We start from the raw sequence: 12,376 nt of genomic DNA, 5'->3' as shown, positions 1-12,376 counted from the left end.
AGCACAACACCACGGGCAAACGCAGCGGGAAACCGCACAAGGCACAATCCACGTTACAGCCCGAGCGCGCAGCGGGGCGCTACCAAAGCCCGGCCCCAAAGGACCGCCCCCAGCGCACTACTGCCACTTCCCTTCCTCCCTCCCCCGCCATTGCGGTCACTTCCGGCGCTTAGACATGACGTAAAAAACAAATCCCCGCCCCCTCCCGCTTCCCTCAGGTTCTGCAGGCGGAGCCCCTCCTTCTGACGTCACTCGGCGTGCGCCGCAGCCCTGCGCACGTGTCGCCGCCATGAGCTGCCCGGTGACGTGCGCCGCCTGGGTGCGCCGCGGCGTTGCCAAGGAGACGCCGGATAAGGTGGGGGTGGAGTGGGGTTGAGGGACCCCCTGAGGGATCCTTGGTCTCCCCTTCTCTTCACGGTGCTGTGTGTCCGCCCGCAGGTGCAGCTCAGCCGGGAAGAGCTGAGGCGACTCGTCGGGGAGGCCCGCGGCAGGTTGCGGTGAGCGGGGACCTCTGGACGGGGGGCGGCTGGTGGCTGGGAGGCGGGCAGCCCAGGATGCTGGGGAGGGGGCAGGAGGAGGTGAGCGTTCCAAAATCATCTTAAGCGTTTGGGAGAGGCTTCCCTTATGCTGGTTTCTCTGAGTCAGAGTTGTTAAGGTTGGAAAAGACCTCTAAGATCACCTAACTCCACCGCCAGCCCATCCCCACCGTGCCCACTGATCACGTCCCTCAGTGCCGCATCCACACGGTTCCTGAACACCTCCAGAGATGGTGACTGCACCACCTCCGTGTGCCACTGCAGCACCGTGCTCTTTTGGAGGAGACACGTTTCTAATGTCTAATCTGCAGACTGAACCATTGCCATGAAAGTTCAGGGCTCTTGAGATGTTGCAAAGTTTGCTCTGTAAGGAGTGACCTGCAACATGCCCCTACACAGTGAGCTTTATGTTTTGTTATCTTCTAATACAAGTATGGGAAGTATGAGGAAGCATAGTCTTAAAAATCTTGAAGAAATACAAATGTTATTGCCTGTGACAAGGCCTATGGGAGGGGGGCAAAAAAAGGGAAGGGAGGAATTAGACACCTGCAAACATACAGAATAGAGGTTTGAAAAATTATATTCAAAAGAGGGCAAGATAAATCATATGACACCCTTAAATTTTGTTTGGTGGAACTCATTTGGAATCATGCATTGTCACAGCATAACAGAATATCCTGAGTTGGAAGGGACCACAAGGATCATCAGAGTCCAGATCCTGGCTCCACACAGCACCACACAACAGCCAAACACTGTGTCTGAGAGCACTACCCAGAAGCTCCTTGAACTCTGACATCTCGGGGCCGTGCCCACAGCCCTGGGCGTTCTGTTCCATGCCCACCACCCCCTGGTACAGACCTGTCCCTAACCCCCAGCTGCCCTCCCCTGACAGCTCCATGCCGTTCCCTCGGGCCCTGTCGCTGTCACACAGAGCAGAGCTCAGCGCTGCCCTCCGCTCCCTGTGAGGAGCTGCAGCCACCATTAGGCCTCCCCTCAGCTCCTCTGCTCTGGGCTGAGCAAACCCGGGGCCCTCAGCTATTCCTCATAGACCTTGCCATCCAGACCCTTTACCATCTTTGTCAGCCCTCCTCTGCGTGCTTGCTAATAGTTATCAGGAAAATATGCGAGAAAAAGATTTCATCGCAATTCTCAGGCAGCCTGAGAGAGCAGTGACTTATATTTTGGGGAGAGGTAGGAAAGAAGTGGTTAGATTTCCAAATGATTGGCATAAAGGTTGTAACGCAGTCTGTGTGAACAGCCAGGACTCTGTGTGCTGAAACCTTGCTAGCAGGCTGCTGAGCAGTCTCCCAGAAGCATTCTGCCTGAGTTTCTCAGGGGATGTGTCTTTAAACAGGGAGGGCTCTGATGGCAGCGATGAAGAAGATCAGGGCCAGCCAGCGGATGGCATGGATGTTGCCATTGCGGACAGGGCTGAGTCGCCTCCTGACAATGAAGAGCAGGAGGAAAGTGCTGAAAAGCTGACTGATGATGAACTGGCCGAGTATGATTTAGACAAGTATGATGAAGAGGAAGACGGAGGTGAGAGAAACTGAAATGTCAGATATGTGCTGTAACTTAAGAACGTTCTTCGCTTCTTTTTATGCTTAGGACACAAGTATATTAAAACCACTTAGTGCTTAGTTTAAAGTGCTGGAAATTCACATTTTGAATTCTTTGCTTGTCTCAATTTAGAAAGTGATTTAATAGATCCGTGTCCACTCCTTGCTGTGTTAGTACTGGGTGGTGTTGGAGGGGCTGTTGCTCCCCCTGCTGTTGTGTTGGAGCAGAGCAGCTCTGAACGGTGGAGCTGGCTGAAGTTCTCATGTTTGAAAACTGGAAGTTCATATAGCCCACTCCTGATATTTTACAGTGCATGGAGTGGTGTGGGAGTTTCTGACTGGGTGGTCATTGACACGAATGAGAAATATTTTGAAATTCCCACGTAGGTGATAGCAAACTTGGAGAGACTTTGGCTGGTCTGGCAGTTTATGGAAGCAATGATCAGGATCCTTACATCACTCTGAAAAACACTGTAAGTACTGTAAAAATGTTAAATATCTGAAACGGCATAAACTTAGAATTCATTTAGGTTTTCTTCCCTCCCAAGCTGCCTTAGGGTGCTTGCGGTCCTTTAAAAAGTCTGCCAGATTTGTGCTCAGACAGAATTCTTTTCTTTAAGATTGCTTTGTGCAATCCCCTTTATGTGTGCTTTTTATGTTTAACTTAGGTGTTGAGGTGAACTGACTCACAATTGAAGAAATGTACTTCTGTATGTGGAGGGGCCTCGTTTGCTAGCTAATAGGACTCAGAAAATGCTTGAAGAAATAACAAATCTCAGGTCACTAATGACCCTAATAAGACAGCTTTTCAGCTTGCAATACTCCTGCATGTTCCTTCCGGCCAGATGCACTCAGGCTAGTTTAGAAAACAAATAAAATGCAAAGTAATCATGTCAAATCAGCACTGTGGCTTGAAGAAATTCATCTGTGTTTATTAAGGATGCTTTTTGGTGCTCCAGCATGCATTTTGTTGTTGGTGGTGTTTGCTACCACCACTGTTGAAGAGTTAGGTACTGTGCAGTATTAATTGTACCAATTCAGAAAATTGCAATACTTGATAGAATGCAAATATAAAAAAATACTTTGAGTGAGTGAAGAAGAAATTATTAAAAGCTTGCAACGTGGTGCCCAAAAGGTCTCCTGTGCATTGTTCATTTGAAGGATGGCATTCTGTGTAAGGCTACTGTCTTTAATATGCAGTTCCTAGTTTTGCACTAACAAAAATTCCCTGAATGCCTTCCATTCCTTAGTAACAATGGGAACTGGATGGAGGCTACATCTGTTCTGGTGCAGCTGAATGCCAGTGTAGCTGCAGGCAGTACTTCTCTGGAACTATTTTCCAGAATGTGGACAATGTTTTAATGCTCTGGGAATTGCTGCCTGCTTGTGAGGAGCAGTGCCTCAGTGTCCTTATTGTGCAGACCGTTGTTACACGATGTAGATGCTCAAGGCATGATAGACAAAGGAAAATAAGCTACAAATGTGGGATCCTGATGGTGATTTTCTTTTCAGTGATGGGTTGCATCTTGGTAGGCTCAAAAGATGGTTTCATGTGTGGTGATGAAACATTTCTCTAAATCCAACTACATCCACATTAATGCCATCTCTATAGTATTCAGAGATACATTCAGCCTTCCTGTGACAGAACCTGGTTCTGCCTTTCTGCATCTACTGCTATACGATGCTTTTGGGTGGGTGGGCTGCAGGGTGTTGGTTGTTTTCTGTAATGTTTAAAAACTGTTACAGATTCAGCCTTTGGAACTTGTGCAGTTGTGTGTGTGTGTGTTCTTTGCTTAACGTGTTAGCCTCTCCTTTTCACTGCTCAGGATCAATATGAACAGGAGGACTTTCTGATTAAGCCCAACGACAATCTTGTCCTTTGTGGCAGGGTCGATAAAGACTACTGCAGTTTGGAGGTCCATGGTAAGTAATGTAGGATTTGTGCCTTACAGAGAAACCTGTTGTTTTTTTTCCGTGTGGATGTGTTGAAGATCTGGAGTCTTCAGCTTCCTCTGAAGTGAAAACTGTTCATCTGTTACCTAATGTCCCACGATACTGAATCTGGACTTTATTTCTTTTTCTTGTTTCTATGAAATGAATGCTTCAACCTTCATTGGTGTCTCTCATGTAGAAAATTGAGATTATGGGTGCCGAGTATTTGTATTGAAGTGATTGTTTAAACAAAGTCATGCACACTGTGATGTCTGAATTTTGCTAACTTTTCACTTTGTCACTAAAGTACGCAGGGCAATGTTAGTTTTGTAGGATTCTGTGAGCTGTAGCAGTACTTTGAGACTATGACTTCTACTTGGGAGCTCTGAACATATTGGAAACTTGCATTGTAATGTAGTGTTTGCCATATCTTCTTTCTGCAGAGGTAAGCTGATTTTGGCTGCTTGCTTTTCCTCTTCACTGATGTCACATACATCTTTTTCAGTTTATAATCACGAAGAAGACTCATTTTACGTACATCATGATATCATCTTGCCTGCTTATCCTCTGAGTTTGGAGTGGCTAAATTTTGATCCCAACCCTGAGGAGTCATCAGGTAAATGACAAAGGATACTGTAATTGTCCAATAAAAGTATTTGTACTTGAAAAGTATGTAAATGTAATGTTGTTACTAAGTAGTTTCCTTCACTGAAACTGAAATAAACTCAAGATGTTAAGAGGGGAAAACTGAAAATCTTTTTTTTTTTTCATTTGGTGATAAGTTACCTTAGTGATGCTGGAATAACAAGTGTTGCAACTAAAACATTGGCTTAATTAGAAATAGTTAAGTTATTGTTAATTAGCAGAACAAAGCAAGCTGTTTTTTTGACGTTTACAAGTGCAAGGTTTCAAATTCATTATGGCACAGCACTGTTGCAACATTCACCTATATTTATGTTTTTAGTAACATTTTTCGTGTGGTGCTTTAACAGGGCTTGTTTGAACAGCCATGTGTACTGAAGGGGAAGTGTACTAAAGGAGCACATCAGTTCTCCTGGCAGCATCTGCTTTCAGCAGTTTTAAACTCATCCTTGTCATTTATAATAATAAAAAATGCTCAACTAGAAAATTCTGGCACATAAATAGAAATTTTACTTGAAGAAATATGTAGAAGCTGGGTTGCCAAATATGCTGTTTTGTAACTCTAGATGTGATTGCATTTGTTGTTGGTTTGTTTTTTTGTGTGTGTGTGTGTATGCAGGAAATTATGTTGCAGTAGGTAACATGACCCCAGTTATTGATATCTGGGACCTTGATATAGTGGACTGCCTAGAACCTGTCTTTTCTCTCGGGAGCAAGAAAGAGAAAAAGAAGAAAAAGAAAGGGAAGAAAGTAAGTATTGGTTGAACGGAGGAAACTTAGAGCGAGGATAATGTTCTTACTACTTTCCTGTAATGGAAAAAATAAAACTGTAGGTAGTCTGGTTTAATTCCCTCTGTTGTCTAGACAGGTTACAGAAGATTATGTTCTGGCTGCATACAGGGGGCTGAAACTGCTATTTGCCTGTGACTCAGGGAGTTGAAATGGCATTGAGCAATAAAGAACAAGGTTTACTCTAATAAAACACAGCTAGTTTAGATTCACCTCTGTCAGCTTTATTCGTCTGAAAGTGAAGCATGTTTAAAGTAGTCATTGAGATAATATAGCGTGTGTACATAGAGCACACCCAGAGAGTGACTGAGGTATCAGAATTGCTATTAAAGGTAACCATTCGTAGATGTTACTTCAGCTTGAGACACTCATTGCTCTGTGCAGGGATAGTTAAAGCCTGGAGGAAAGAGCAGAGAAAGAGTGGGATAACTTATGGGTACCTTCCAAGTTGTTCTCCTAGAAAAATCCTTCAAAACTCAACCATTTAAAATTAGAATTTATGGGAGCTGGTAATTAAAGGACCAAAAGTGCAGTTGATGGGGAAAATAAGTAAATGCCAGGAGAGTTTAGAAAGAAGCTGAAAAAGCTGCACGTTAGGTGGTGGAAATGAAATTTCCTCTACTGTAGCCTGAAGGGAGTAACTGGTTCTGTGAGCTATCCTGCTGTGAATGGAGCAGTCTGAGAGCTGGGGTAAGAGAAGGTGCCTTGTTGCAGCAAGTGAGAATGATTTTAAAAGTGTAGTTGTTTGTGGAGGCATCAAGGAGTTCATAGTAGTGTGTTGTGCTGCTTGATTTCCATTGAAGCTATAATGTTCTGAAGTCTGCCTGTGCTGTATCTGCCTATGCAGGGTTCACCTCAGGAAGGGGCAATGGAAGGACATGCTGATGCTGTTCTCGATCTCTCGTGGAATAAACAAAGCAGGTAAAGGAGCATTTGAAAAACAATGCTTGCAGCATTGGCACAGTTAATCAGGCATGCTTTTTTCACTAATTCAAAACCTTATGAAGCGTAGTGCTGAACTTGAAAGCAGTTTTGAAATGAATCAGTTCTCAAAAATATTTGCCCCTTTAAAAAACAAAATGGAACAAAACTAGGACCAGATTTCTTTTTTATTTTTAAAATAAATGTTTATATACTGTTGCAGGTAGCTTTTATTTCCAAGTTGTCCAGATGAGGGCAGAGCTAAGGTGGTTCCAAGCCATTCAATAAAGCAGCTGCATTTAAGCCAGATGAACTAACTGGAATAGCACATGGTCTGGGCCAGTCCACCAGTGACCTAAAACAGCATTTCAGCAGATGGAGGTATCTTTATAGAAGGTAGTCCTTGCTGTGTATTATTTTCCTCTGGCTTTTCCCTAGAGCTGTGAAGAGAAAAGACTGTAAAAGCCTTCATAGCACTGCTATAGACACAACTCTGACCTGTGGGAATTACCTGTTGCCTGAGTGAGTTAGTAATCAAGTAATGCTGTTGAAGGAACACAAAGCAGGCACATCTGTGGGGAGAGGTTAAGGATGATGTGCAGGCTGGAATAAAGAAGCCACTTGTTATTGCTTAGGTAGTTTGTAATGAATCAACTGTTAAAGTATTCTTAGGATGAGTCTTGAAACTGTCCCCGTGATAGATTTTTTTTTATTATTTTTTTTTCCTGCTGTCATAAATTCTCTGAAGATGCACACAATCAATTCTACATTCTCTGATCAGCAAGTGTCAGCCTTTACTTAGAGCTCCTTGTTGTCTAGGCACCAAAGTAGGAAGCACGCTCATAGATATTCAATAAACGTGGAGAAGTTGTGCTCTTCCACTGTGTTGTCTATTGATCTTAAATTATGCACGTGCACAGTGTGGTATCATTCCATCAGTCTGACTCAAACATAACTTTCATATTACTTAGAGGTGGTTGTCTTGTGATAGCACAGAGATAAGTCACAAAATTGCAGCTCCAAGAGCTAAAGTGTCTGGAATGTACAGTGCAGTAACACACTGGGTTATGAACACCACGATACTGATAGAGCTTGCAGGAAATAAAAGTTGTACAGTGTTGGGTCTTTGTTAGTTATATAAACACTCAGATACTGGAGAGCTAAGTTTTTTTGTTAAAAATAGATTTGTCTGGATCTTGGCTGCAAGCGTATGCTTACAGACTGAAGTTGCATTAATGCTGGAAAAATACCATCTTTATGTCAAATGGAGGGAAGTGCTTCAAGTCTTTCTCACTTTGTTTTGCTCATGAAGTCATCCAGTAAGTTACATTTTCAAGTGCTGTGGGGAGAAGATCTAATTATGTAGACCAGTGTACTTGTGGGTGCCCCATCCCTGGAGGCTCAAGGCCAGGTTGGATGGGGCCCTGGGCAGCCTGATCTGATGGGGAGCAGCCCTGCCCATGGCAGGCGGTGGGGCTGGGTGGGCTTTGAGGTCCTTTCCAGCCCCAGCCATTTCATGGTTCTATGATACTTGATCTCCAAATCAGATCCTCCACGTATTTAGGATTTCTGACCATTATTAGGTTTTGTGTCTATAAGATTTTCTTAAACCTTATCTTTTGGCTTATTATCAGGAATGTTTTAGCAAGTGCTTCTGCTGACAGTACTGTGATTTTGTGGGATATGTCTGTGGGCAAACCAGCAGCCAGCCTGACTCTACACACAGACAAGGTATGTAATAATTAATGTGTTTATTTCAGTGTAAAACACAGAAAAAAATACTGCAGTTTTTTGTAGCTGCTCAGTACTGAACACATACAACAGCAGCTCTGTGGTTTTCCAATCAACTGTGCAGAATTCTTTAAATTTCTGAATTGGTTTTGCAACAACTATATTTGGTTTTGAAAGTGTTAATTAATACTTATCCATTAGAAAATCATGGAAGACTTGCAGCAATTTCGTGGTTTGTTGTTTTTTTAATGCCTTCTGTGTAAAAGCCCAAGAGGTTGGGAATCTAATAGTGCTGCTATGAAGCTTCAAAAAACAGGTCTCTGAGCATAGATCCAACTGTGAGCTTTGCTTAAGGAAACTATGAGTGTTGCCTATAGTTTGTTCTAGGTAAGAAAGGTTTAAAATAAGTGATACCAAAATTCCATAGTGATGGATATTTGGGAAGTTAATTAATCTTGTAATTAGAACGTGGGAGTTAGTTATTCATAGCTACAACTTTGTTTTGCTGTTAGCAAAGTCGCTGCCTTTGACAAAGGCAGTGGGAGGTAATAGTGATAGGTGGACAGTTGGACTGGATGATCTTAGAGGTCTTTTCCAGCCTTGGTGATTCTATGATTCTATCTCAATGCTTATTCTTTCATAAAATCTTCTGTCACCTAGGTCCAGACGTTGCAGTTTCATCCCTTTGAAACTCAGACCCTTATTTCCGGATCTTACGATAAGTATGTCAGAGTAACGTTTGTCAATGTTACACTTAGCCCAATGTTAATGCCATTAATTAGCCTCAGGTTTTCTTTTAATTTGCTTTTAAGAGTGCCAGATTTGAGTAAGGTTGTTATTTCTTTCCAGTGAGGTAGCCAGATTTGTACGTGGCCAAAATACAGCTTTCCTTCCCTCTTTCTCAGCTTTGCCAAATATTTTCACCATCTGGACTGAAATTTTCTGTGCCAGGCATCTGCTCCAAACTGAACTTATTTCTTGATTTGTCTTTGTCTTTTCTGCAGTAGAAATGTACCTCTGCTCATCCCCCTGTAAACTTCTCCGGGCTTTTCCAAACTGTAAGACTAGGTTGGGCTTTATGTTGTCTGGCTTGTGTTATGCACTTGCTACGCTGGAGGAGAACCCCATGTTGTTGGGAGCTGGGTTCTGCCCATTTTCCTCCCCAAAATTCCTTTTGTAAAAATAAGAAAAAATCTCCAAGCATTCAGACCAGCATCCTGATCCATTGTTAGCTCTCCTTTTGACCCCCTGGCCACCTACATGCCAGTACACTGTAGACCAACAGACTGCCTTTGTGGATTCATCCTGCAGAGCATCCAAGAACCACCTGTAGGTGCCAGTGGTAAAATGAATTTCACAGAGTTCAGTTGTGATTCTGCTTTTTTCCTTTCCTGTTTTCCCACAGGTCAGCTGTGCTGTACGATTGCAGAAGCCCACAAGATAACCATCGAATCTGGCGGTTTAGTGGTCAGGTTGAAAGAGTAACTTGGAATCATTTTTCACCTTGTAATTTCTTAGTGAGTATACACTCTTCTCTTGGCCTGTTGGCTGCTTCACTTAAGCTGTGCTTTTGTATTTTCTCTCAGTATGGTTACACTTAACTTTGTGTAGGTCTGTGAGGCTGCTGTTAGATGGCTCCAAAGTTTGCACTGAGTTTAGAGACAAAAAGCTCAGTATTTCAGTGCTGAGCATAAGTTCTGAGCTCTGTAGTGCAGCCATATTCAGTGCAAAATACAGTTAAATTTGCATACGATTAAGATTTCCACAGAATTCACTGCAATGTAGTTTATATACACAGAATAGTTCAAGCTCCAGATGTATGAAGTCTGACTTTGGAGGTGAAGAACTGTGTACAGGGGAACGTGTCTTGCTAAGAAGCAGTGTAAATTTGTCTCAGATGACAAGGGTTTAATAGAGAGTGGATGTTATTGCATAGAATGTTTTTAAACAAATGACTACAGCTGTTTGTTTCAAAGTATTGTGGTTTCCTTAGGCAAGCACAGAGGATGGCTTTGTGTACTGCTTGGATGCTCGCTCTGATAAGCCGCTGTTTACTTTGAAGGCTCATGACGAAGAAGTATCAGGTAAATTATGTGTGTGTTGTGTTTGCCCCAGTGGTGAGGCTTGTCTGGAAGATGTCTTCAGCTGATGTGACTGAGATGGTGGTGATTCCTTGCTTAACAAAAAAATAAAGTAGTGTATAGTAATAGTGAGTAACTGGCCCACGATGCCATCTGTGCTGAGAACCACAGAATGCCAGAATGGCTTGGGTTGGAGGGGACATTAAAGCCCACCCACTGCTACCCCTGCCACGGGCAGGACTGCCACCCACCAGCTCAGGCTGCCCAAGGCCCCATCCAAACTGGCCTTGAGCCTCTAGGGATGGGGCACCACAGCTTCTCTGGGTATCCCGTGCCAGTGCCTCACTGCCCTCTGAGTGAAATACTTCCTAATATCGAAATCTCTGCTCTTTTTGTTTAAAACCATTGTAAACAAAGTATTTTAACAACAGTGAAGTTGCCTCAGTGGATATCATGAATAATAAGCATATTGAAACAAATTTGTTCATCTGGGATATGCTCTTATTGCTTTTTGGGGTGAGAAAAGACAGAAACTACGGAGTCTGGTCCAGGACTATGAACCAGAACTTCTCTATCCATAATATTTTATACTGGCATTTCACTCTGATGGTGACTTAGATGTGGCACATGGGAAGATTTCCACACAGTCTGCTTTAGACTCCTTAAATCATTTGACCAGTGTAGAAACTTCTAAAAAGCAACTTGAAGGAAGTACCTGATTAGGTGAGATGTCAGTATGTCTCATCATCTCAGATAGCTAAAGAGATGGAGTTGAATGAAGAAAACTGCCTGGGGAAGCCAGATTATGTCAAGTGAAAAGCACAACAGCAGCAGCAGCTCTGTACTGTTACTGTCATTACATTGAGAGACAAAATAGGTCTACATGAAGTTTGCTCTCAAAAGGTCCTTCTGTTACTGTAGGGAGCAGTGGTAGCACAAAACTGTCATTAACTTTTTGCTTTGTTTTGCTGGAACTGAGTTTAGTGTGTGAAGAATATTAGGTTTGTTCTGCTTTCACTCTAAATGTGTCCTCAGCTCTGAAAGAGTGATTGATTGATGCTCTTACACTGATGCATTCATATCTTCCAGGGCTACAACTAAGTAGTCAGGTCAAAGGGTGCCTTGTGACATCATCTGCTGACAAATATGTGAAAATTTGGGATATCCTGGGAGGCAAGCCAAGTTTAATCCATTCCAGGGATATGAAAATGGTAATCTTTGATTACATTTCTTGCTTCTAAGAAGGCGTATGTATAACTGCTGAATCTGTTTTCTAATTTAAATTTTGTTTTGTGTAATGCCTTAAAGAAATAACAACAAAAACCCCACATCTGTGTACTCTGGGTAAACCATTCCTCATTATAACATGGTATTCAGTTGAAGATGTAATTGGCAGGCTGCTTTGAAGCCTTGGATCTGAATGTCAGATAGAGCATTCTGCAGTAGGACTATTAGTTTTCCATCATGCATCTTTTAAGGTTCAAGATGAATACATGATTTGTTAAATGTAATTAACAGCTCTTACAATGATTTTTGTAAGGACACAAAGTCAAGTTTCAAGAGACAGAGAGCTTACATTTGTTATACCTTGCCCAGCAAAAGTATTTTCTGATGATAAAATCATTTTAACATGATATTTAGGAAAAAAAAACCCAAAACTTTTCCCCCTCCTTCCCAGGGTGTTCTGTTCTGCGCAGCTTGCTGCCCTGACTTCCCATTTGTTTTTGCCTTTGGAGGAGAGCGAGAAGGGCTGCGTGTCTGGGATATAAGCAGCATTTCTGCAGGTAATATTCTCATTTTCTGGGATCTCGAGGCTCTGCCCCAGGGTGTATCTGTATAGTCAGTAATGCAGCGTGGCTCTGAGTGTGACACTTCTAAAGAAGTACCCAAAGACTGAATGTTTTCACACTACCAGCTTAAAAATATCTTTTTTTTTTTTCCATTTTGGAGAGCTGTATTAGCCACAGTATATTTTCTTGTAACTGAAACAGAATACTCATTTCTCACAGTCTTCCTTTTTTTTCTTAATGTTCTTGGTGTAAACAAGCACTGCACAGAAGCGAAGACTGGTTTTGATCAGTTGTCTCAGTTGCATGTAGCTAAATGGTGTGAATTTTTTGAGGCTTTTAAGAGCCTGATGGCACCCAGAGAGAGTAAAACCAGAAATAAATAATTTAAACCGTTT

General features: G+C 42.6%; 1 protein-coding gene across 1 annotated transcript in view; it reads left to right on the top strand.

Annotated features, from left to right (window-relative positions):
• The first annotated feature begins 273 nt into the window (after positions 1-273).
• Positions 274-12,376, top strand: part of PWP1 (PWP1 homolog, endonuclein) — a 14,252-nt gene continuing 2,149 nt past the window's right edge. Inside the window, exons 1-14 of the mRNA XM_042889470.1 lie at positions 274-355; positions 439-497; positions 1,891-2,075; positions 2,483-2,568; positions 3,922-4,018; positions 4,533-4,643; positions 5,289-5,419; positions 6,306-6,379; positions 8,014-8,110; positions 8,771-8,832; positions 9,516-9,627; positions 10,104-10,194; positions 11,281-11,402; positions 11,870-11,975. Of these exons, the coding sequence (XP_042745404.1) occupies positions 290-355; positions 439-497; positions 1,891-2,075; positions 2,483-2,568; positions 3,922-4,018; positions 4,533-4,643; positions 5,289-5,419; positions 6,306-6,379; positions 8,014-8,110; positions 8,771-8,832; positions 9,516-9,627; positions 10,104-10,194; positions 11,281-11,402; positions 11,870-11,975 (1,399 nt within the window). The 5' untranslated portion in view covers positions 274-289. The remainder of the gene's footprint in view (positions 356-438; positions 498-1,890; positions 2,076-2,482; positions 2,569-3,921; positions 4,019-4,532; positions 4,644-5,288; positions 5,420-6,305; positions 6,380-8,013; positions 8,111-8,770; positions 8,833-9,515; positions 9,628-10,103; positions 10,195-11,280; positions 11,403-11,869; positions 11,976-12,376) is intronic.

The sequence above is a fragment of the Lagopus leucura genome, unplaced genomic scaffold, assembly GCF_019238085.1.
Source record: "Lagopus leucura isolate 7727_CA_CO unplaced genomic scaffold, USGS_WTPT01 Super-Scaffold_100159, whole genome shotgun sequence".
NCBI classification, from domain to species: Eukaryota; Metazoa; Chordata; class Aves; order Galliformes; family Phasianidae; genus Lagopus; species Lagopus leucura.
The sequence above is the reverse complement of the archived record's forward strand: the minus strand, read 5'-3'. Positions and strand labels throughout refer to the sequence as shown.